The sequence below is a fragment of the Bubalus bubalis genome, chromosome 20 (assembly GCF_019923935.1).
Source record: "Bubalus bubalis isolate 160015118507 breed Murrah chromosome 20, NDDB_SH_1, whole genome shotgun sequence".
In the NCBI taxonomy this organism is placed as follows: domain Eukaryota; kingdom Metazoa; phylum Chordata; class Mammalia; order Artiodactyla; family Bovidae; genus Bubalus; species Bubalus bubalis.
The window spans coordinates 38,009,809-38,036,304 of NC_059176.1; the positions used below are offsets into that span (position 1 = coordinate 38,009,809).

Consider the following 26,496-nt stretch of genomic DNA (forward strand, 5'->3'; position numbering starts at 1 on the left):
GCCTCAATTTCCTCCTCTTTCAGATGTTTACAACAATGATGACCCATCTACTCTGTGGGATTGAGATTAGGATCAAGTGAGATAATGCATGGGAAAGAGTTTCTAAAAACATAAATCTCTATGTAAATATAACATTGGTTCACCCTTTGCATAGTCCCTTTTTCCAGATTCTAGTCACTGGTTCAAAACTAATTAACATATCTAAATGATTTGTACATGTTAATTTGGCTAGATAGACCAGATGGTATCTTAGTAAATTAATGGATAAGGTAAACGATTGGCCTTACCCGTCTTTCAAGACAGAACATATATTTGGACCAGACCTTCAGCTGACGGCTCTCTGCATTTGCAGCACCTAAGCCACTTCACTCTCTGGTGGTACTCAGAATGACCTTGTGCCCCAGCCCACACTTCTTAAACTGAGGGATAAACTGCAGAGAGCGAATCTAGATTCAAGTTAATACATTACTGTTGAGTCTAAAAAGGCATGTTCAGATTCTGTGTAGTGTTCAAGAGCCATTACACTAGTTGGAGTTATGGGACCTCATCTATCTTGGGCCTGTATGACTACAGGATCGCCAGTGCAGGATGAATGCCTATTTCAGAAAGGAACATTGAACTATCTGTTCTTTCAAAACAACTGAGAAGTAGGGCTTGACTAACTTTATGTATTATTGCTGTGCAATCTTGTCTCTTTCCCAAATCAATGGCCTGCTATTGATTTCTTTGCTTGTAATGATGCAAAAGCAATCTCCAAAGAACAGGTGGCAAGTGGTTATATACTGAGAGTTGTTGGCAGGTTTGGGAAAGGATGTTTTACACTAAATGGTGAATATAAATGTCTATTTGAAGACCCTCTAGGCATTTCTAGACGTACCCAATTGATAGTACAACCTTAAAGGAATAAGCTGCTAGGGTACTGTGAGCCCTACCTTTGCAGAAATAAACAAAAAAGACTAGCGGTTGGTTGGCTCATCAACTTTTTACTGTTTGTCTTCTTAAAATTATCCCTTTCCATACTAATGAAATTTAAGAGTGACCAGGCAGGTATAACTCTCTCTCTCTCTCTCTTTTTTAATTGATGTATAGTTGATTTACAATGTGTTAATTCCTGCCATACAGCAAGATGACTCGGTTATACATATATATACATTTTTTAATATTGTTTTCTGCTGTGATTTATCCCAGGATGTTGAATATAGTTCCCTGTGCTATATAGTAGAACCTTGTTGTCCATCCATTCCATATGTAATACTTTGCGTCTACTATCCCCAAACTCCCAGTCTGTCCCTCCCTCATGCCACCCCTACACACCCCCCACAACCGCAAGTCTGTTCTTTCTGTCTGTTAAAGAGACTAAAAGGTCTTTTAAAATGTTAAAAAAGGAAGTTGGTGCTGGAATTTAATAATTTGAAAGTCAAAGGATACTGCTCCTTAAATACCAAATCCACTGTGGTGACAGAGTATTAAGATCTTAACTTTGGGTGTTGTCTTAGTTTGCTCAGACTGAGATAACAAAATACTAAGACTGGATGACTTAAACAACATAAATTTATTTTCTCACAGTTGTGAATGCTGGAAAGTCCAAGGTCAAGGTTCGAACTGATTTAGTTTCTAGTGAGGGCTCTCTTTCTGCCTTGCAGATGGCTGCCTTCTTTCCAACTCCTCACATGGCTCAGGGGGTTGGAGCTCTTTACTGTCCCTTCTTGTGTGTGCTAAGTCGCTTCAGTCGTGTCCAACTCTGTGTGACCCTGTAGACTGTAGCCCACCAGGCTCCTCTGTCCATGGGACTCTCCTGCTGTGTCCTCCTCCAAGGGATCTTCCCGACCAGGGATCAAACCCGCATCTCTTATGTCTCCTGCATTGGTAGACAGGTTCTTTACCACCAAGGCCACCTGTGTCTTTTCCTATAAGGACACTAATCCATATCAAGGCCCCACCCTTTTACTCTCAGTTAACCCTAATTACCTCTTTACAGGTCCTATCTCCAAATATAGTTAACACTGGAGGTTAACACATCAACATATGAATTTGAAGGTTCATGATTCAGTCCATAGCATTCTGCCCCTGACCCCCCCAAAAAAATTCATGTTCTTATCACATGCAAAATATGTTCAATCCATCCTAACAGCCCTGTAGGTAACTCATTCTAGCATCAACTCTAAAGTCCAAAGTCTCATCTAAATATCATAGAAATCAAATACATGTAAAACTCAAGGTCTGAGAAATCCTGAGGCAAATTGCCTCCCCAACTATAAACCTATGAAACTAGTCAAGTTATATGCTCCCAGAATACAGTGGTGGGCAAGCATGGGATAGACTGTCCCATTCTAAAAAGGAGAAATCAGAAGGAAGGAGGGGATGATGGGTTCCAGCAAGTCCAAAACTTGCAAGACAAATTCCATTAGATATTAAGGCTCCAGAACAATCCTCTTGGACTCAGTACTCTGTCTTCCAGGCCCACTGGGGTGACAGAATCACCCGTGTCTCTGCTGGGCACCCTGATCCTTTGGGTCTTTGTAAGGACCCACCCACATGACTTCAGGACAGCCTGCCCCTGAGGCACTGGGCAGGTTCGTCCTGGCCTTCCCGATCTGGAGAGGCAGCCCGGCCCTTCAAAACCAAGCAGGAACCAGCCTTGCTTCTGGGCCTGTGGTGGGAGTAGCAGCCCTGTGGTGATCCCTGAAACACTTTTTCAGGGTCATTCTTCCCTCTCCTTAAAGAACAGTGCACGTTCACAGCTAAATAGCTCTAAGATCCATTAGCCTTCCTTCATTCCACCCAGCTTTCTCTGTCCCTTTAGTTCAAACTGACAGCGCCTTTGCCGGTGTAACCCCATCTCTCTTTCTGGCTTCTGCTGAGATGGCTGATTAAGTCCACGAGTCACAGTCTGTCTCCTTATCAAATGGCTGTTCTGCTACACCCTTAGTATTCTCTTTAGAACAAGTTTTCTCATTTTTTGTGGTGTGGGTAGGCTGTGAGTTTTCTAAATCTTCAAATTCTAGCTCCTTGTTGCTTAACAATTCCTTCTTCAGCTCTTTCTCCCTCTACACTTCACTATAAGCAGTCAAAAGGAAGCAAGTTGTTTCTTTAATACTTTGTCTCTCAGCTAAATATTCAATTTCATTGCTCACAAGTTCTGCCTTAACAAAATGCTGGAACAGAGTTTAGCCAAGTTCTTTGCCATTTTTAAAGAAATCTCACCTGTTTTCCTAGTTTCTAATAAATGTTCCTCATTTCTAAGACCTCACCAGAATCACCCTTAATGTCCATATTTCTAGCAACAGTCTGTTCATAAGTTTCTAAGCTTTTTCTATCATGGCTTTTAAAACTCTTTAAGCTTCTACCCAATTCCAAGGCCACTTCTTTCTGCGTTTTGGGGTACTGCTTACAGCAGTCCCCTACTTCTCAGCAACAAAATCTTAGTCTGCTTGGGCCACCATAATAAAATACCATAGACTGGATATATTTTCTCCTAGTTTGGGAGATTGGAAAGGAAGATTCTCTTCTTGGCTTCTTGCTGGGTTCTTATGTCCGCAATTGGGAGGGTAGGGGAGAGAGTATGTCACATTGGGTGTTGGGGCTTTAACATATGAGTCTTGAGAAGACACAATTCAGTTCACAGCTTTATTCTGTTTTTCATTCAATGTGACTATCTTTATGATTTTCCCTGGTCTTAAACTAAAAGACATCACAACATAGAATAAAGGAAAGTAGTCAGCTAATGTGAGTCCAAATTCTCTATCTGTCATAGTGTGTACCCAAGCAAGTCATATAAGCTCTCTTGATTTTCACTGCCCTACCTACCTCATGAGATTGTTATAATTATATGTGTTTATGTAGTGAAACTGTTTTTGTAGATTATGAAGTATATATAAAATATAATAAAATAATGCATTAGTGTTGTTAACAATAATGGAAAATTACTTCTCAACATTCTTTTGGTCATTCACTATTATTCTTCATTAATATTAGGCACTGCTGCTGCTAAGTCGCTTCAGTCGTGTGTGACTCTGTGCGACCCCATAGACAACAGCCCACCAGGCTCCCCCGTCCCTGGGATTCTCCAGGCAAGAACACTAGAGTGGGTTGCCATTTCCTTTTCCAGTGCATGAAAGTGAGAAGTGAAAGTGAAGTCGCTCAGTCGTGTCTGATTCTTAGCGACCTCATGGACTGCAGCCCACCAGGCTCCTCAGTCCATGGGATTAGCCTGAGCATATTTTAATAGGCTCTGCACTTAGATATTTTCTTTCTCATTCCTTCAAAGTCATAAACATCTTTCCTTAAAATTATGAGAGAAAGCTACTAAGTGTAACAATCCTTCAGAATTTTAGTACTGCCAAAAATTGGAAACAAACCAAGTGCCTGATATTAAGGAAACAATTTAATAAATTATGGTATGTTAGCCCAATGGAATGTTTTCAGCTATTAAAAGTGTTATTATGAAGATTATTTAAAATCATGGAAAACATTTTTTACATTGATTAAGTGTCACATTAAAATAGCAGAATACCAAAAACTGTGCTGCTGCTGCTGCTAAGTCGCTTCAGTCGTGTGCGACTCTGTGCGACCCCATAAATGGAAGCCCACCAGGCTTCGCCGTCCCTCGGATTCTCCAGGCAAGAACATTGGAGTGGGTTGCCATTTCCTTCTCCAATGCATGAAAGTGAAAAGTGAAAGGGAAGTCGCTCAGTCATGTCTGACTCTTAGCGACCCCATGGACTGCAGCCCACCAGGCTTCTCCTTCCATGGAATTTTCCAGGCAAGAGTACTGGAGTGGGGTGCCATTGCCTTCTCCGACCAAAAACTGTAACCATAACTTAAAAAAAGAATTGACCTACAAAATGGTAATATACAAATGATTTCTGTGTTAGAGTAGTAATGATTATGGACAGTTTTTATTTTGTTTAAAAAATGATGTCATAATGTCTTTTCAGTGAAAAAACTAAGGAATTGAAGATTATGGATTATTTGCTAGTGACCTTCTTGAAGGCACAGGTATCCTTACTTATTATCTCCATAGGCCCATCCTCCGAACACAAATTATAAACAGCTCCTGCTTCATGCTACCCAGCTTTGCACTCATTAATTCCTCTCTTTGGACTGCTTTTCTGGGAAGAGCATTTTCTGTACAGGTAACCTATTTCAGAATCACCTGTGGGATCCTCGTTAAAAATGTGCTTACCTTGATCCCATCTCACACCTACAGAATCAGCATTTCTGGAAGTGAGGCCTGGGCAACTACACTGTTAGCAAGCACCTTCAGGTGGTTCCTCCACAAAATTTCAGGACTGTTGATATAGCGGTTAAGAATTTAGATTGTTGTCAGAAAGACTTGTGTTAAAATTTGTACTTTAGCTATCTTATGAGCTGTGTTACCTTGACCTAGTTACTTGCCTTTTCTAAGTCCATTGTCTTTGTTTGTAAAATGGAGAAAATACTGGATTCTCGCTAAAGCCGTTGTGAAAAATCACAAGAGTCAGTTGTACTTGGAGATGTATATAGTACTCAGAGCATCATTTGACACAAAGTAAGCTTTCAGTAGATGGTAGCTACTATTTCCACCACTCCATTCTCATGTCGGAGAAGGCAATGGCACCCCACTCCAGTACTCTTGCCTGGAAAATCCCATGGATGGAGGAGCCTGGTAGGCTGCAGTCCATGGGGTCGCTAAGAGTTGGACACGACTGAGCGACTTCACTTTCACTTTTCATTTTCATGCATTGGAGAAGGGAATGGCAACCCACTCCAGTGTTCTTGCCTGGAGAATCCCAGGGATGGGGGAGCCTGGTGGGCTGCCGTCTATGGGGTCGCACAGAGTCGGACACGACTGAAGTGACTTAGCAGCAGCAGCAGCAGCATTCTCATGTACCTAGAAAACTTCTTTGCCACCCCATTGACTGTAACTCACCAGGCTCCTCTGTCCATGAAATTCTCCAGGCAAGAATACTGGAGGGAGTAGCCATTCCTTTCCCCAGGGGATCTTCCCAACCCAGGGATCAAACCTGCATCTCCTACATTGCAGAGAGATTCTTTACCATCTGAGCCACTGGGGAAGCCCAGAAAACGCCTATATTTTCTTAAAGAATCCAGCTCTGTGAATTTTTTTCTCTGATCTTCTGAGAATATGTTGATGGCTCCTCTCTGTGTACCCACTCTATACATAGTGGATTTCTCTACCACTGTTCTATCATGCTACAGTTCTACAGTACTGTGCTGTGCTATGCTAAGTCACTTCAGGCATGTCTGACTCTTTGCAACCCAATGGACTGTAGCCCCCCAGGTTCCTCTGTCCATGGGATTCTCCAGGCAAGAATACTGGAGTGGGTTGCCATGCCCTCCTCCAGGGAATCTTCCCTAACCCAGGGATTGAATCTGCATCTCTTATGTTGCCTGCCTTTGCAGGCAGGTTCTTTACCACTCGCGCCACCTGAGAAGCCCATTCAATACTACCATTGCTCAATTAAAGTAACATGCCTCCCCTCCCCACTGTTATACTTGAGCTTCCCTGTGGCAGGGAACATGGCTTGCTAATCCATATATCTTTATTATATTATTAATCTAATATCCTTAGCATTAGACAGCATTATATATTAATATAATTTTGCATACATAGTGGGCATTCAATAAATATTTCTTGACCTTTCAGCAAACATTGACTGTATAAAACATTGTAACATCTGCATGTGTTTACAGAAATACATATGAATAAGGCAAAAGCCTTGCCCTCAAAGAGCATGTATTCCAGTGGGAAAGACAAAGGCATAAGTAACTTTTAAACAAGACATTATAGTAAAGGTTAAGAGTGGTGTGAAGATGTAAAGATAAAGATTAATAAATGAAAGAAGTCATTTTAACATTGTTAAATCTCAGGGCCAATAAAAAAAAGGGCCTCTAGGGTCTACTTCATATTATTCTTAGGGGCAAATACAGTATATGGAGAGAATAGTGGAAAATGGAGCTGAGAAGATTTGGGACCAAATTTAGAGGCTTTGATTGATGAGCTTAAGAGGTTAGCCTTTATTTTGTGTTTTGTGGGAAACCATTAAGGATTTTTAAACAGAGAGATAACATAAGATTAATGATTTTAGAGATTAATGGTTTTAAAAATAAACTGTGGTGGAAAAGTTCAGAAGCATTGGAAGCAGGGAAGCCAGTCATTAGGCTATTGTAACAGTCCAGGTAAATAATGATGAGATCTTGCAATAAGACCATCAAAAAAAGGGACAGGTGGTGAAGGAGCCGAGGTAGGCAATTGACCACCTCTGGTGAGTGCCTGGATGTAGGATGAGGGCACTGATGCTAAGATTTCATGAAGGAGCAACCCCAGGAAGATGGTGATGCCGTTAACTGAAATATGAATCAGAAAAGCCAGAAAGATGAGCTCTCTGTGTGGTGTGCCCATGGGACAGCCAAGTCAAGAGAAAATGTGTAGCCAGATAAATATGTGAGTTTGGTACTCAGAAGAGAGGTCAAGGTTAACTAGTGCTCTCATCAACTTGATTTCGTTCAAACTGGGAATGTATGATATTGTAGTGGTAGAGTCTGCATATTGGGAAAAGGCCCACACAGCTAAGTGACCTAAAGCAGGAGAATTTGAAAGGGATATAGCAAAGGACAAAGAACCCACAGATCAGAGTTGAAGATTCAGGAAGGTGTGAGCAATATAAGGGGAAGGCAGGAGTTGAATCTCTGGTAAACCTCAAAAAAAAAAAACAAAAAAATACAGTCTTGGTAGCAGCAGAAGTGGATATCAAATGCAGTGAGTTAGGGAAGTGTGGAGCAGGGAGGCTGAGGAGACAGTGAGCACAGTGCCTTTTTAAGAGCTTTGGTGAAGAAAAGACCACATTGATTCCTAGGCAGTATTTAACCTTCAGCTCCTGTTTATGTCATTCTTGTCTCCTTTTATCCCCTCATCACCATTTGGTGAGCCACCATGCAGTAGATTGGACCGTCTGTCTCTGTGGCTGCATGTTGGCTGGCTTCCAGCCCTTAACTTCTCTGTTCTAAATAAAACCCACCCTACTTTTGCCACCTTTCAAAGGATCTGGGTAGCCACTGAACAAACACGTAATCTTCAAAGCACACTCATCAACCCACAAAGGGCAGGCCTTCATCGTTCCAAACAGGAAGAACCTGAGAACAGAGAGGAACAATTACTTTTGCATATCGTCATCAACTTTTATGGCAGGCTGCCTCTTCATTCCTACATGGAACTTGTCCTATTAGATCATACCTGAATCAGTGGATTAGCCCTGCTGTTCCTCAGTGTTATCCTTGAGTGGACAAATGACAGCTTTTTGCCTAGAAGCAGGGTGGACAGTTGGTAAAATTATGGCTCAGTGTCCATGGGACATTCTTTTTCCACTGTTGTTATGAGATCATTTTATAACAAATGCTGCTATGTGAGACCACATGAGAAATTGATGAAATTACTTTGAGGAAGGCAATGAAAATCTTTTGTAAGCAAAAGTATACATTTCTGACTTATTTTTGCAGCAGTTCCAACTCTGTGGTAGTAGGTATCTTCTTTTTTTAAAGGAGTCCTGGTCTTTGTTCTCACAGAGAGAGCACACAAAGCTCAGTGAAAGTGCTCACTTCCCTATTACAGCAGTGGAGCAGCTTCTTTTCTTCCAGCTATGCCAAGAATCTTGTTAAAAGCTTGTAATAAAGTAGAGGTGAACTGTGGAGACCAACATCTTTTATTGCATTTTGACTCTGGAGTCTCCATTGATCTCATTTGGGTGGTTGCTGAGAAAGCAAGACAGTAAATGAAAAAGCGTTAATAGGAATAACTGGGATTGGTAGGAATTTACAACTAGATCAGACTATAGGATCAGGCAGTTAATTGCTGGCTTAGTGACAAGAAACCAACTATAGCGAGGAAACCATTTTCATTTTCATAATGCAACACAAATGTGCCCAACGTTGGACCTTCCCAGAAAGCAACTGATCAGCAGCCAGCTCTACAGACTCATAGCCACCCTAGGTCAATGTCCACTATATTTCACTGCTGAATGCATACAGAAGTGCCTTAAAGTCTCTACTGGAAATTGGTTTCAACAGGACGGATTTGGGGTACTCATGTAAACCAAGAATCAAAATGAACTGTCTAGTGGGAAAAGAGCCACAGCTTTAATTAATGAAGTGAGAGGACACAGCTGAGAATTATAAATTGGGATTCAAACTAATAGAATTCCTAATCTGGGCCCTCAGCAGGTTGTTCAACTGGTTTGTGCCTCCGTTTCTCCAGTGTGATCATCCTGGGTGTCACCTGGTCAGCCTAAATTACTGGCTCAGGAACACACATGAATTTCTTTTGCTCCATATGCTGAGTGGGAGCATAAAAAGAATTCAGTGCCTACAAATCACAATTAAAATAGTGAAATCTTATACAGTTGCCTTCTTGAATTTCTTTTCTAGACTCCAAAATGTTGGGGGAGTGGGGCGGGCATGCGAACATTTTTACAGCAAGTCAAGCTGTAAAATACCTGGCCTCCTGACAGGTCTCATGGCAGATTTCTACAGCACAGAGTTCTGATTCCTGGGGGCCCAGACAGTACTTATATAGTAAACACTTAATCCATTTTGAATATGATTATAAGAGCATTGAGCATGTATGGTCTTAGCTCTGTAGCAGCAAGTAAGGCCGTACTCCTCCTGGACAGATCAAAGAATTGAGATCTATCAGTGATCAGCCTGTATTCTCAGAGTGGGGTCATACCAAGTACTGAACATCAATTTAGAATTCGCCGCTTTTCATTCTTCGCCCTTTCCCACATGCTGCTGTGCTCTGGGGTGATGTGACAGAGCAGCACAGATGGTACAGTGCGTGTGCAGTCGTCAGCGTGTATCATTTCTGTCCCTCTGCCATTCATTCCCCACAACATCGGCTCACTTAAGGTTCACTGAGGTCCTGTAAAGTGCACAGAGCAAGCTGGAAATGGGAATCCCTGCTGATAAAGTGGAAGTCAGCTGAAGGCACACTAGGCCAATTGGGCCCATAATAGAAAAATAAAAGCTAATGTAGAATATTTTTGAAGAGTCCTGTGTTTTATACCTATTGCTTCCTTTGGAGAAAAGGAAATATTTAATGGAATGACAAAGAACAGTGTTGTTTTGTGTGGGTTTGTACAGCACAAAACACCTGAGCCTCCAGGGCAGCCTGGACTCAGCAGACAGCCCCCATTGTTCAGATATGACTCATTTGTGTAGTCAGGTCATGAGCATTTATTACCCAGATTTGTCTGCCCTTGCCCCCTCCCCGTCAGCTTGCCAGCTTCCATCTGTTTCATAAGAGCTAATCGTATATTCTAGCTGTTCTGAGTAAATAAGCCTTATGGCTAAACCAGGTCAGATGTCACCGTTCTTAGCATTTGTGTAGCCACACTGAGCGTGCACTAGGTGCCTGGCTCTGTGCTGGGCCCTAAAGATACAATCTGCTCTTAAGACAAACAAAAAATGTGACAGCTGGAATAATAGAGACACGTACATGAGATGTAGCTAAACACAGAAAGGAGATTTAGGGCATTTAGCACTTTCTGTCTTTGACACACATGACACATGTGAGGACTTTAAAGAAAAAAATAAGTGGGAATCCCTCAGGCAGATGAGGGGAGAAGAGGCGCCTCAATCAGAGAGATCCCCTGGAGGGTAGGATTAGGGTGCTGGCTGCAGGGAGTTCAGTGTGGCAAAAGTAGGAGATAGGGGAGAAATAAGCCTAGTAAGGGAAGCCAGGCCAGGACTTTATCCTCTGGAGATAATGGGGAACCCCTAGGAAGTTTATTCGATTTTTTTTGAAAGATGGCTCTTGTGGCTACGTAAAAGGTATATTTGAGGGAAATCACATGAGAGTGGGGGAGACCAGTTGGAAATCTTTGGTAGCAGACCAGCAAGTGATAATGGTAGCCATAGAGATGGAGAAAAGAGGAGAATTTGAAAGCGTATGGGAACAAAATCAGTCGAAGCTGGTGATTAACAAGATGCAGGGAATGAGGATGGAGGAGAAACCCAGAGTGAACTTGATAACTCATCTAGACGCTGGGGCAGATAACGTGGCCATTCACCAAAAGCAGGCATACTAGAACAGGAAATTTGGTGGGGAAAAGTTGAGGTTTGGTTATGTTGACTTTAAGGCATCTATCTATAGGTTGGGACATATATGGAGAGAAATCAAGTAGGCCCTTGTATAGATAAGTCTGAAGCTCAAAGATAAGTTTGGATCGCAAATGTAGATGTGGAAGTCAGCAGTATATCATGATGGTTGAAGCCATGAGCTTTCTGAAGGGAGAGTGTCAATGAGAAAAGAGAGCAGACCCCTCAAACACCAGCATTTCAGGGAGCCTTTGGGAGGAAGGGTCGAGTAAGTAAGAACTGATAATGCCACTCCCCAGTCAACAACTGATTTATTTCACAGCCATCCAGTTTTGCCAGATGTCCACCTTCCCCCCTCTCCATCTTCCTACTTCATTGCCTTAAACTGAATCGGTACTGAAAGGGTGGAAAGTGTACACCTTCATTACAGGTCCCAGGCATCGTGGGCATTCTGACCGTGTCAGTAGCATTCGACACATTACCTTGTCTTCTCTGTCCCAGCTTTTAGTGAGGCTTTACAGTCAAAGGCCCCCGCAGTCTACTTTTTTAAAGTAAGCTATCTAGCTAGATTATGATTATTATTATAACAAACATAAATGCTCTATAATGGCAAGTTTGCCTCAATGGTATGCAGAGAAGTTGCCAGGAGCAACACAGAAAATGAGGTCCTACATTGAAATGAATGTTTGAAATTAAACTTCCCAGGTTGTGTGTGGGGAATCCATTGTCAGCCCTGTTTCCCCACTAAGATCAGGCTTGTGTGAGGGTTATGGGCTTTGACTCGGGTCTTAGAAGGTCTCAGAAGAGATTAACTTGGCTCTGATTCTGGAAGCATTTTTTTCCCCCATTTTCCAACACGCGATTTGTCTGTAGTTAAGGAGTTCCCACTGTATCTGGGGGCTCTGGCCTGGTGCTTCAGGATGCCATGTTCTCCAGACAGGAAGTCTCTGAGGAGCCGTCATGTACTTTTTTGAACGCTCAATTGATGGGAGTCAGTCTTTCTCCTCTCCTTCTCTGTTCTCACTCGTCTTGATTAACTCAGACAAGCACGTAGCTTCCCCCAGCCTCTTTTTTTGTGACAGTGTATTGTCCACGTTGGCGGGTGTGGAACTATCAGCTGACTGGCTCTCCTTTTTGACGTTCTTCTGGCTTTCTTTGGGAGAAGTAGCTTGTGAGAGGGCAAGCAGGCAAAGGTCAGTGTGCCCAGGATGGGCGTCCCCTCCTGCTCGTGCTCCCCACGCGAAGCCTTCCCTCTACGTGAACTAGGCATTGCCACTTCCATGGAACCGAGAACGCGTCCATAAAGAGACCGATAGCGTGTTTGGAGACTCAGCCTTCTCCAGCCTGGGTTTTTGTTCTCTTGCTGCAGTTTCCATGCAGGTGACTTGTGGATCTTGATGTCGCAGCTCCCTCTAGTGTCACCGTGACTCAGGCTCTCCTAGGGCTTTTCTTCCCATTCAGAAAATGTACGCAATACAGTCTGCCAAAATCAGCAGCATTTTAAATAGGTTTTCCCATACATAGTAAAAACAAATATGAGATGATTTCTCTCCCATTACAAAATGGAATCTTACATGAAGATATGGGACCATTCCAGCTCCAGTTTTGTTCCTATTTCAGAATTTTGTGGAGCCAAGGAGTCCTGTGGAAATCATTCTTCTAGGGGAGTGGAGGCTTGGGTTTCAGTTAAAGCCAGCTTGGGTTTCAGTTGAAGCCAGCTACCCTCTGTAAGGAAGGAATGTGAATTCCTTTCAAGAAAGGTAAATGAAAATGGGAGGCCAATAAGTTACTTTGATCTCTGCAGCAGAGAAAATACTGAGTAAGAGAAGAAGGAAAAAACAACAAGCAGCAGGAAGACCCCTCTCCATTTGTTCTGGAAAGAGTGGTTTGTTTTCTGAAATGACTTTTGAACTAGAAATTCATCTTCTGAAGCCAAGTCATTTTGAGGTTTTTTTTAAACCAAAGGAGTCAAGTTATTAATATTTGAAAAATGGCTACTTTGTGGTGAATAGAATAATATAACACTCCTACCTAAATTAACATCATTTCACCCTCCATAATAAAGATTTATGAGATACTCATCATATGAAAAACCCTGTTATGGACATCTCCATAGGTCTGTGTTTTGGTTGTAACTGTTTTCTTAGTTATGAGCTAATTAAAAGCACTAGTGTTTTGTTTTCTTCTTTCATACTTCAGCCTTCTCCCTTTTTCCTTTGCCCTTACAACTATCTTCAGTTATTCTTCAGCCTGTCTCCATATTATAAGATGAAGAGATAAGGAAGTGCCAGCTCCTCAGCGTGGCTCTCTAAGCAGACTATTTTCCTTCAGAGCATCCAAAGTGACTGAACAATTTATCATTTCTTCTTCATAAATCACTTTGAACCTTTATCTCGAGTTGATCTGTGAAGCCAAACATAAATTCTTATTGTAGTATCCATGTTCTTATCTACTCACAAAACTCTGAGATAGCTTCTAAAATTGTGTGTGGGGGTGTGTGTGGAGTATGTATAGATACAGTTAGAATAGAAGTAACAATTAGAATATCTTCTCTGTTTTTAATGGCAAGCCACGAGGTGGCAAGTTTTTTTCTGTGCAACTTGGCACAGTGAAAACTACAGTTTGGCTTAACAGTTCTCTTCCTTAGACTGGCCCATCTTAAATCAGAATGTAGTGCTGATCTAGACTTGTTGGTCCGGGCTGACCTGGCATGGAGGTGGGAAACCTTAATAGTCCCTGTTTAGCCACCCTCTGCCAAACCTGTCATCAGAGAGCCTCACTGCTGGGGCATGTAGCTCTCAGACCCCAAAGAAAGATGACATTTTCTGTCTTGCTCTCTGAAAAAATGGGCTGCTGCTGCTGCTAAGTCACTTCAGTGGTGTCCAACTCTGTGCGACCCCATAGACGGCAGCCCACCAGGCTCCCCCGTCCCTGGGATTCTTCAGGCAAGAACACTGGAGTGGGTTGCCATTTCCTTCTCCAGTGCATGAAAGTGAAAAGGGAAAGTGAAGTCGCTCAGTCATGTCCGACTCTTCGCGACTCCATGGACTTCAGCCTACCAGGCTCCTCTGGTGCATGGGATTTCCCAGGCAAGAGTACTGGAGTGGGATGCCATTGCCTTCTCCAGAAAAAATGTGAGGATTCTATAATGCATCACTTTTTAACATTTACAAGTTGTCATTGTTTTAGTCATTATGAATGTTACATTTGTACAGCTTAGTAGTTTACAGGGGTTTCCCTGATAACTCAGACAGTAAAGAATCTGCCTGCAATGAGGGAGACCTGGGTTTGATCCCTGGGTTGGGAAGATCCCCTGGAAGAGGGCATGGCAACCCACTCCAGTGTTCTTGCCTGGAGAAGCCCATGGACAGAGGCGCCTGGCGGGCTGCAGTCCATGGGGGCGCACAGAGTCGGACACGACCGAGCGACTGAGCACAGGACAGCACAGCAGCAGTAGTGTACAGTGACGCTGCGCCTACTTGACCTCATTCGATTCTCACACCTGCCCTGTGAAGTAGGTTTCAGTATTCTTTATATTGTCTCTTTTACTTAGAAAGACTGGGACCCAAAGAAATTAAGAGAAATGACCAAGGTTACACAGCTGGTAGCGGGGCTAAATGCTAGGCCTTTCAAGTCCTTGGCAAGTTTCCCTTGTATAGGGTGACAGTTTAACTACAGTCTCATTCAGCCAAACTCAGTGGTATTTGACTGGCTTTTCAAAGGCTAAGGAGTTGGGACCTTTGAACTTCCGTTCTAGCGGGCAGTGTGATATTGAGCAAATTATTAAAACTGGAATGTGTCGTGTCCTAGATCTAACTCCCATACAACTAAATGATGGCTAGTGTAAGGTTTTTAAATACCTAGTGACATATAAATATGAAATATTGCCAACAGTACAGTATAGAAAGAATTCATGTTGTGATTGATGAGCATCAGGATTATATATTATACTGCATGTGCTGAGACTTAGAAAGCTTTCCAAAGATAATGCTTTCTGAAAGATGTATGTTTGAACTTGAACTCAGCCTGGGGATATCTCTATTTCAAGACCAGAAGTTTGCATAAAGAAGAAATGCCAAAAACTGATGAAGTTTGTGGTAGAAGACAAAGAAACTTTTTTTCACATCTCTCTCTCATGTGTGCATGTATGTGTGCTTGTGTGTGTGTGTCATTGACCACTGTAATAAATATGTATAAATACAATAAGAGAGGGATGTTCCTCTCCTTCAGACTCCTTTGCCAGGGCTCCTTTTTTCAAAGCATCTATTTTGATGGAAATCAGAGCCTGCTGCTTCCCAGAACCGAGCATCCATCAGCATCCTCCTAACAAAATGTACATTTTTCTTTGTAAATAGAGAAGGCCAGAAAAGCTTTTCCAAATTTGCTTTTCTGTGTCACCACAATAAACGAGCCAACTGTAGACACTGCAGAGCGCCTGTTGCTGGGAGGCTTTGGTGTCTGTGAGGTGCAGCAGCGTGCTCCCACCAAGGAGGAAAAGCGGCGAGTTTGTTCTTGGTTCCCAGGGGCGTGGAGGAGCTGTCCGGACCACGCTGTTACAATCTATGAATAGTGTTGCAGACTCATCCTTCCGTTGTCAGCTTCTCATATCGTATCATGAGGATAATCCTTTTAGGGGTGATTTTTATTTATTTATTGCTTTTCTAACCCTTTAAGACTAGAAATACAATAGTTGTTTTAGGATGTAGAACTCTTGGCTAATGTTTTTGTTCAAAAAACTCTTCCTTGATCCATAACCACTTAATAAGATTCTTTTTGAGAGGCCTTATTGCTTGAATATTGGCCTGTTAAGAGAAAATGTACACATGTCATTTTGAAGCATGGTTGTCTCGGTTTATGCTCAGTGGCGTCCTTGCTGGGTCATGTGGTAGTTCTATTTTTAGTTTTTACAGGAGCTCCCTACTGTTCTCCACAGTGACAGTGTCAGTTTACACTCCCACCAACAGTGCAAGCGGGTTCTCTTTTCTTCACATCCTCTCTAGCATTTATTGTTTGTGTATTTTTTATCTACCCCGGTGTTCAGTGTAGATAGCGTTGCAGCACTGTTTACAACAGCCAGGGCATGGGAACAACCTGGGTCCAGTGACAGATGAGTGGATAAAGAAGATGTGGTGCATATCTACAGTGGAATATTACTCAGCCATAAAAAGGAACAGAGTTGGGTCATTTGTAGAGATGTGGATGGACCTAGAGTCTGCCATACAGAGTGAAGAAATCAAAAAGAAAAAACAAATATTATATATTAACACATATATGTGGAATCTAGAAAAATGATATTGTTGTTTAGTCACTAAGTCACATCCAACTCTTTTTGTGACCCCGTTTGCTGTAGCCCACCAGGCTCCTCTACTCATGGGATTTCCCAGACAAGAATATTTGAGTAGATTGCCATTTCTTTCTCCAGGGGATCTTCCTGACCCAGGGATGAAACCCAGGTCTCCTGAATTGCAGGTGGATTCTTTGCCACTGAGCCACCTGAGAAACAATAGAAAAATGATATAGATGAAACTATTTTCAGGGCAGGAATAGATACAGATATAGAAAACAGACATGTGGACACAGGTGGGAAAGGGACAGGTGGGACAAATTGGGAGTTAAGATTGACATATAATATACATTCAGTCATGTTTGACTCTTTGCAACCCCATGGGCTATAACCTGCCAGGATCCTCTGTCCATGGAATTTTCCAGACAAGAATCCTGAGTGGGTAGCCATTCCCTTCTTCAGGGGATATATCCAACCCAGGGATCAAACCTAGGTCTCCTGCATTGCAGGCAGTTTCTTTACTATCCGAGCCATGCTGCTGCTGCTGCTGCTGCTGCTAAGTCGCTTCAGTAGTGTCCGACTCTGTGTGACCCCATAGACGGCAGCCCATTAGGCTCCTCTGTCCCTGGGATTCTCCAGGCAAGAATACTGGAGTGGGTTGCCATTTCCTTCTCCAGTGCATGAAAGTGAAAGTGAAGTCACTCAGTCGTGCCCGACTCTTAGTGACCCCGTGGACGGAGGAGCCTGGTAGGCTCCAGTCCATGGGATTTTCCAGACAAGAGTACTGGAGTGGGGTGCCATTGCCTTCTCCGTCTGAGCCATGAGGGAAGTCCAATAATATACACTACTGTGTGTAAAATAAATAGCTAGTGGGAAGCTGCTATAAAGCACGGGGAGCTCAGCTCAGTGCTCTATGATGATCTAGAAGGGTGGGATAGAGGGACTCGGGGAAGGGAGGCCCAACAGGGAGGGGACATATGTATATATACAGCTAATTCACTTCATTGTACAGCAAAAATTAATACACCATTGTAAAGCAGTTATACTCTAATTTTTTTTTTTTTAAATGAAATGAACCACCAGTGACTTAAATGGAGGAAAATAGGCAAAGGATATGAAGAAATAGGGATCTTCCCTCATAGCTCAGTTGGTAAAGAATCCGCCTGCAATGCAGGAGACCCCAGTTCAATTCCTGGGTTGGGAAGATCCGCTGATAGGCTACCCACTCCAGTATTCTTAGGCTTCCCTTGTGGCTCAGCTGATAAAGAATCTGCCTGCAATGCAGGAGACCTGGGTTCAATCCCTGGGTTGGGAAGATCCTCTGGAGAAGGGAAAGGCTACCCAATCCAGTGTTCTGGCCTGGAAAATTCCGTGGACTGTATAGTCCATGGGGTCGCAAAGAGTCAGACACGGTTGAGCAACTTTCACTTCACTTCACTTCATGAAGAAACAGTTAATGGTAATGAAAAGGGGGAAATTACAGTGGACCCTTAAAGATGTGAAGAGGTGCTCAATAACTCATTAAAAATAGTATCTCCAAAGATACTTTTCTTCACTTATCAGATCAGCAGAGATAAAGCTTGTAAACATGATAGGCTGGCAAGAATGGGAAGAGAACAAGCATCCCCCCACCCACCCCCACCCTCCTGCACCACTGCTGATGTGTAAACTGACTCAACTTGATAGAGGCAATTTGGTAACATTTATCAAACATCTAAATACAGATCCCCTTTGCCTCAGCACTTCCCCTTCTGGAAACTTATCCTACAGGTATCCTCATACACAAGCAATATGGGGATGTATAAGGCTTTTCACTGCAACATTGTCTGTGGCTGGAAAGGACCTGAATGTCTGCCAGTAGAGAGGGGTAACTGAACTCTTCTTGTATGTCCATTGGAATACACTGGAATGTATGTAGCTATAAAAAAAAAAAAAAAACTATTAATAGTATGCTGTCTATGGAACAGTTTCAAGACATGTTGTTAAGTCATAAAACCTGGGTACAGATTATTGTTCAAAAAAAAAGAGAGAAAATATAAAACTTAGACTTCTGCCATTGAAATGCTAGTTTTGCTCCAACTAGATGAGACCAACGATTCTCTCAAACTTTCTTCTTTACCCTGCCAGTGACCCATGAGTGCCTGAGTTGTGACCATCACAGTGACACTCACTGAAAAGTTAGGAAGACTCATAGTTGACCTGGTCAATTCCATGTCAGTCTCCTGACCAGTGATATAAGGTATTCTGGCCTATGTTATAAGCTATTTATTGAGCTGCTGTGCAAGTCTGGGCTATAAAACTCCACAGAAAGAAAGCATAAATGGAAAATGACTTTTTGTTTTTCAGTTTTCTAGATGAGGGGCAAGATAGAGTGGAAGGAGGAAGCTTTGGTGTCGGGCAGATTTAGGTTTGCAAACTAGTGGCCCTGCGTTTGTGGTTTTTGTTTTTGTTTTTTAAATTCTTAAGTCCTCAGCCTACTTTGGGCTTCCCAGATGGCTCAGCAGTAAAGAATCTGCCTGCAATGCAGGAGATGCAGGTTTGATCCCTGCATTGGGAAGATCCCCTGGAGAAGGAAATGGCAACCCACTCCAGTATTCTTACCTGGAGAATTCCATAGACAGAGGAGCCTGGCAGGCTACAGTCCATGGAGTCATAAAGAGTTGGATATGACTGAGCAGCTGACCATGCACATACACACAGCCTACTTTAAAGAGTTAGTGTAAGGACTAGAGGGCTTCCCTGTTGGCTCAGCGCTAAAGAGTCCACCGGCAATGCAGTAGCCGCAGGACAGGCAAGTTTGATCCTTGGGTGGGGAAGATTCCCTGGAGGAGGGCATGGCAACCCACTCCAGTATTCTTGCCTGTAGAATCCCATGAACAGAGGAGCCTGGTGGGCTATAGTCCATAGGGTCGCAAAGATTCGGACACAACTGAAGCAACTTAGCACACACGCACACATAAGGACTAGAGATAATACACATGATGGGTTAAGCATGAAGACACTGTTTCTTGTCACTCAACACAGGGTCACCAAAACCCTTTCTGCCTCACTGCAACACTGTTGCTCTCACTACTCCAGACTCCTACTCGCTACTCCAGACATCTTCTAGTTAACCCCTCTTTACAAATCATAAGCCTTGTTAAATGATAGTGTGCATTTTAAATTGTGTTCTTTGCTTTCTTCCTTCAGATCTGTAAGAGCAAAGCTAAAGAATCGCAGCAATATTATCACAGCTTGGCTATCCGGCAGAGTCTGGCTGTCCACTTTAACATCCAGCAGGACTGTGGTCACTTCCTTGCCGAAGTTCCTAAGCGCCTGCTTCCCTGGGAGGATCCCGACACCGCCGAAGAGGAAGAGGATGACATGGAAGCAACGGAAGAGGTGAAAGGAGAAGCTGATGGGAAGGGCCCAGACCTGGGCTCCGAAGCAGAGTCGTCCCACAAAGAAAGCCAGGCAGCCGTCAGCAGGAAGCAGAGAAGCCACGTTGTGGTCATCACCAGAGAGGTTCCCTGTCTCACAGTGGCCGACTTTGTGCGAGACTCCCTGGCACAGCATGGGAAAAGCCCGGATGCATACGAGAGGCAAGTGTGTCTGCTGCTTCTGCAGCTGTGCTCGGGCCTGGAGCACCTCAAACCCTACCACGTCACCCACTGCGATCTGCGTCTGGAGAACCTGCTGCTCGTCCACTACCAGCCTGGGGGGCCCACCCAAGGCCTGGGGCCTGCGGAACCCAGCCCCACCCCGTCCTGTCCCACGAGGCTCATCGTCAGCAACTTCTCCCAGGCCAAGCAGAAGAGCCATTTGGTAGATCCTGAGATCCTCCGGGACCAGTCCCGACTCGCCCCGGAGATCATCACAGCCACGCAATATAAAAAGTGCGATGAGTTCCAGACAGGCATCCTCATCTACGAGATGCTGCACCTGCCCAACCCTTTTGATGAGAACCCAGAGCTGAAGGAGAAGGAGTACACTCGGGCCGACCTGCCCCGCATCCCACTCCGCTCCCCCTATTCCCGGGGCCTGCAGCAGCTGGCCAGCTGCCTCCTAAATCCCAACCCCTCTGAGCGGATCCTCATTTCAGATGCCAAAGGCATCCTCCAGTGTCTGCTCTGGGGCCCCCGGGAAGATCTCTTCCAGACTTTCACCGCCTCCCCCAGCCCCGCTCACAGGAACACCCTGCTCCAGAACTGGCTGGACATCAAGCGCACTCTGCTCATGATCAAGTTTGCCGAGAAGTCCCTGGACCGGGAGGGTGGCGTCACCCTGGAGGACTGGCTTTGTGCTCAGTATCTGGCTTTTGCCACTCCAGACTCTCTCAGCTGTGTGGTGAGAATCCTGCAGCCCCGTTAACGGGTCCCAGTCACTGGTCTTACTTCATGTGTCACCTTCTTCAAGTTGCCCTCACACTTCCCCTTCCTGATACTCATATGGAATTCAAGGAAAGAGGAGAGACAAGCCTTCCATCCCCATCCAAGTCCAGTGAGTCGCTGAGTCCGTCTTAACATTAGGGAAAGTCAGCTGCACAAATGTGCAGCTGCCACTCGTGGGAACGCCTTCCACCCCAACTGTCCCCAGGTGCAGGAAATATGAAGATGCACCTTGAGTGACAGCTCCTCTGGTTTGAACTCCATGAGCTGGGTCCAGTTCCTCCAGAACTCTGAGTATCACCTGTCTTTTTAACACCGTGTGTTTATTCTCACTAGCAATAGACAGATTTAACCAGTACTTACCATCATCTACTAAACTTTCACAACAGACTCTTTTCCTTTAAAGGATCAATAATGGGCTCTCTTACCAGGCAGAACTGCCATCCTTAGCATCAGCCCAGTTTTGGTTCCGGGAATTACATCCTTTGTTCTCGCAGATGGTAGAAGGACAAGGAGAGAGAATCCATCCTTAGGGTCATGCACCCATTTGGTTTCCATTATCAGTAAGTGTACGCACTGTATGGAGGACAGCCCTAAGTCTCCCCTTGTGCTGCCACTGCCTGAATCTCCTTCACCTCGGTTCTGTCCCCACTTGCCAGTGAAGTTTGGGTTTATCAGCCCATGACAGAGCTGACCCAAGGTGGTGTCACCAGGGCCCCAGCAGGGCAGAGTGCAGTCAGACCTTACAAATAACTGGCAGGACCCAAGGAGATGGCGTTCCCGCACGTGCAGTTCTCTGGGGCCGTCAGGGGAGCAGAGGTTAAAGGGCCGCTCCCTGATTACTGTCGGAGCTGTCAGCGTTGGCAGCCAGGGCTACCGGTACCCAGATCACAGTTTGCCCCTGAGCCGTAATTGGCCAGCCTCCTTCTACCAGCAGCCAGTGTTAACTAGTCTACCAAATGCTGTAGACAACAGCTCTGCATGGAAATGGCTGTCTGTTGAGCCGTAACATCTCCCTCAAGGGCACGGTGTGGCTGGCTATTAGGATGGCCAGAAGGCAGAGGAAGGGGAGAAGGCCACTGATGAGAGCGCCGACCTCCACCTCGCAATGCCCACGTTGTCTAGAGAGACTGCCTCCCAGCTGCACAGGCACATTGCTCCCGGTGACTCAGAAACAGCACTGAGGGCAGCTCATCAGGAGTCTGGATTGCGAGGTGGTGCCGAGAGCACCCTGCCTGGGGTCTGTGCGCCCCTCCTACGGATACATGTGCAATTTTTGTATGTATTTTTTTTAGCTGTATATACAGTGTTTATGTTGCAACTTCACCTGAAGCAATATCCACAGAAACCCTCCCCTTCTTCCCTTGGCACATATTTGCGCTGAGATGAGTGTCCCTTCCACCCCCACCCAGTGTGTGCGTGTGTGTGTGTGTGTGTGTGTTATTCAAAACTGTGATTATCTGTTCTGTTTACTTCAACTTTGAAATCCCAAGAGTCACTCAGACAGAGTGAGTGTGTGTACACGTGTATACCTGTATGTGTGCACATGCCCGCTGGAAGCAGAGGCCAGGCCTCTGGGGGAGCAACCTGTGGCAGGGTTGATAGACACATCCTCTGCCTGGTGGGCAAGACGGCCCTGGGCCCCGCATCAGCCGGTGCAGAGCTTGTAAAGCCAAGCCTGATTGTGCAGTATTATTTAGATAGCACGTTAGTGGCCTTTTGGTAATTTCTAAACTTTTAACATTATTAACCACCTTTCATGTGATTCACCTATATCAAAGAGGATCAAGAAAGGAGAAGAATGTATTTTATTGTGCTCTTCTTTGCTTCATTTTCTTCTTTTTTAAGAGAATGGGAGCCGTGAGGCCCATCTGGAGGATTCCCCTGTCCTCCCAGCCAGCAGTTCAGGACTTCCAGGGAAAAGAGCTGGTCAGCCCACACAGAGTCTTGTCTCCTCTGGGCAGAGTGCCAGTCTCTGCCCCAAGGAACGGCCACAGGATGGGCGCGCCGCTGCAGGCCAGCAGTCTGCGCTCTCTCGGTGTCCTGCAACCTGGCCCCACTTTGCCTAGCAGGCTTTAGTAGGTTGCCCTTAGCTAACCCACGTGCACATACCCCCTGCCCGGTTATACACTGAAGTGGCAGCGCGCAGACCACTACCCTGTCGCCAGCACGCCCCCTTAGCAGCCTGCTCTCCACGGTTTGCACATTGAGACGCTTTCTCAGTGTCACTCTCATGCTGCCTTGCCCGTGTGAATTTGAATGTTGACTCTTTAGTGCAGTTTCATATTTAATGAAGAATGTTTCCTGGTCCCTTTATTGCTTTCCTAGGTATCCTTCACCACCACCACCCTCCTTTTTTCCTCCTGTTTCTGTTTTGACTTGGATCCAGTCTTCTTCATTGTAACTCGATAGTATTATAAGCACGGACACCCTCCACTACCATCATCTTATAGCACTGGCAAGCCCAGCACCTTTTCACATTAGGTGTGCTTAGTACTGTTTTCAGAGTCGGAAGTGTTAAGGGCAAAAGGTGAATGCCAGCTAGTCAGGAAGGGACTCGGGCTGCTCTGAGATGGGTGGCTAGACTAATAGTTCTCTGAGTGAGGGCCAAAGAACGTAAGGTGGGGAAGGACGAAAGTGTTACAGGTGAGAATGGAATAGGCCAGATAACCCTATTTCTAGGCAAGAGGTATTGTCAGATGGTCCTCCAAATATTTTTCCAAAATGATGAAATTCAGTCTCATATTAACACAAATATTATGCATTTCCATTTTAATTGTAGCAGAAACTTTGAATTCATTCATCAACTGCAAATAAATCCTGCCCTCAGACACGGACATACATATTTATACATATTATATATATATATATATATGAGTTTTGAATTGTGACTAGAATAGCACTTTAAATTTTCTCAAGTAACATCAAGTTATTGTCTTCAACACAGATTGGATTTTTTCTCTTCTTCTGAAGTCTGTACTATAGATTCTTCCATGTATATTGAGAATTTGAACAATTAAGCCGCTATTGGAACTTTTCCTTAAGCCACATGAGCAAGAATAATCTCTCGTACACTTTTAGGTAAACAGGACAATGGCTGGAGTAGCCAAGACCAAGACTGAATGTACAGCAGAGTGCCTTGTTAGCATGCTAACCTCGTCTGGGAAGAAAGGAATTAGATGTTCCACAGGAAGGCAGGGGGCTGTGAAAGGGCTCCCTTGCTCGCCTGAGGAGAGCCCTTGGTGCACTAGCATGATGCCAAGGAGCTGATTCATCAAGAATAACAGCAGGATGGTGGAAAGAGCAGTTGCAACCCATGGCATCAACAACAAAAGAATGGTGAAGGACGCCCACCGACCCACAGGCTAAGTCAGAACTGGAAGCCAGGAATATGGCAGTGGGTTTTAAGTTTTGCCCTCAGAAGATAAACCAGCTGAGATAGACAGGGGAGCACAGCACCCACATTCCCTAATCGACTGATGTTGAGGGCCCAAAAGTGAAATCTGTTGGTTAGAATTTTAAGGGTCTGAGTAGCCTTTTACTGTCACTGGGGGCCAGTTGTGCTCCCAAATTCAGTCCAAGTTTGTGAACTTAGAAAACTCTAAACCAAGAGATCTGAGCCTCTGGAAATATTAATGATAATCCTGGGAATTAGACTACTTAAAATTGTATTTTAAAGTCTCTAGCATTATAAAATATCCATGAAAGATCTTTGGGGCCTACTAAACAGTAGGGCATAGAAGGATTGCACTCCACTTCCCACATTCGAATTAAGAATACTTTGGTGCTAGGAAATTACCTGACTTAGTTTTGCTGATAGGAGTTTTCCCTAGATGTTACCAGCAGTGATCTGAAAGAAAATATGGGTTAGTTCCAGAAATTGGGATGGGCAGGGAGTAACTTGACTTTCTGGGCTAACTCTGACATATTTTTTTAATTCCCCTTACTAGTTGACAAGGAGTAAAAATTCTGGTTCAGCCTAATGAGTGAACAGGGTGGCTGCCCGTGAAAGCAGGTGGCTAGTTTTACCTCATTGAAGCCCGTATTCTCAAAGGCCCAAAGTGCTGTGCCAAGACAAATCCAAGGGCCACTGCTGCCCCAGTGTGCGCAGCAGCCTGTGCTGACGGCAGCACCAAGCGTGGGGGTTCCACGGACCAAAACCGATGCCGTTAGGGAGGCCACGCGTGGTGCCGTGCAAGATGCTAGACGGAGATTATACCAAAGAAACCAAGCCTCTTTGTCCTGATGCTTTTTAGGTGATGAGGCTGAGTTATGACAGACGCCATGGGAAGAGAATTCACATGCATTCCCACATCCAGGTATTCCACTGGTCAAGTAAACCATCCTCAAAAAACAACCTATTTTTTTAAAAACAAGTCCATTTTGTGTATTGGGGTGGGGGGTGGGGAAGATGATGCTAAGGAAAACCTTGGGCAGATTATAAATTCCCCAGCATTTCAGGAGAAGGAACTATCCCCTCTCCCATTGGCATCATTGTGACAATCACCCAAACTTCAGCTTGGGAAATCATGTCCCTGTAATACTGAAAGCGGAGGTGTTTTTTTGTTTTTGTTTTTGTTTTTAAGAGATGTGGTAGTTTCAATAGGTTTGTTTTTAAAATAAAAAAAAAAACTCTTGGGAAATTTCTTTTTAAAAATCTAGTATTTTTTATAAACCGAGGAGTTCACCACTCATCATCACCACCATTTAATATAAGTGCCCAGAAAGTACAAGGTGCTATACAGCTGTTAAACACCCTCTCTCCGCAGCTGTGTGAAATTAGAGTAGGTTCTTGCGTCAGCCACTGCAGAAGCTTTTCCCCTTTTACCCAGGCGGGCTGCAGGGGCTTGCATCGGGGACCTCCCGTCAGGTGTTTCCCACGCCGCAGCGTTTATTCTAGCTTCTCACTTTTCCCCATCCATTTGCCTCCACTTTTATTTTTTAAATCAAGAAAGTTTCAGGGAATCAGAAGAGGTCGGACATTTTTTAACCTAGCAGAAGTAGAGAGTCATATATTTTGCTACAAATATTATATTATGGAAAATCCACTTTGCCCGTGTAGTGTGTGGAAAGTGTGTGTGTCCGCGCTCCCGTTAACTTGAATGTTGAACCAGCCCTATGGCTTCAGGGTAGCATTTTTGAAAGATAAACCACACTGCTTCAGGAAACTTGCTCCAAATAACTACTTGGTTATCCCTTCCCTTAGCAGTTTTAAAAGGTGTTACATGCGAACACTCCGGGGAGGGTTTTTTCTGTTGATACGCCGGGCATTTTGGTATGAGATGAGGGCAGAAGCAAGGCGTTGTCCTTCTCAGTGATTTGAATCATGGCAGTCCTCATTCCTCTCTCTCTTTCATTCCCCACTGGCTCTGCCCATGCTCGCTTTTTGAAAATCTTGTTTCTTTTGTTCTTTCCTGGAGCCTCACCTCTCTACTTAACATATTTTAGAGTTGTAGAAACCTATCAACGAAAGGTCCCCTCTGTCACCAGGTGGCGCCGCCCTTTGGTTTGCTGTGGTACTTTGCTGTGTTCTCTGTGGCATCATGTTACTGTGTAAATAAATTCATTTTCATATCCAGTAAAAGCAGACAAGCTCTTGTCCTTTCAGCTTCTCTCCACACTGACGTGCGACGGACATGGTTACATCTTAACTCACAGGAGGTATGCCTTCTCAGATGCTCGTCCCTGCTGACCTGGACTTGTTTTCAGTTCATTCCCTCCCTGAACTGAGAAAACCAGGCATAGAAGGGC

At 44.3% G+C, this 26,496-nt stretch overlaps 1 protein-coding gene across 6 annotated transcripts in view; it reads left to right on the forward strand.

Moving 5' to 3' along the window:
• Nucleotides 1-26,329, forward strand: part of PEAK1 (pseudopodium enriched atypical kinase 1) — a 309,648-nt gene extending 283,319 nt beyond the window's left edge. For all 6 annotated transcript variants that reach the window (XM_025271482.3, XM_025271476.3, XM_006080702.4 and 3 more), the window contains one exon: nucleotides 19,568-26,329. In XM_025271482.3, coding sequence (XP_025127267.2) covers nucleotides 19,568-20,728 — 1,161 coding nt within the window. In that variant the 3' untranslated portion in view covers nucleotides 20,729-26,329. The remainder of the gene's footprint in view (nucleotides 1-19,567) is intronic.
• The last annotated feature ends 167 nt before the right edge of the window (nucleotides 26,330-26,496 follow it).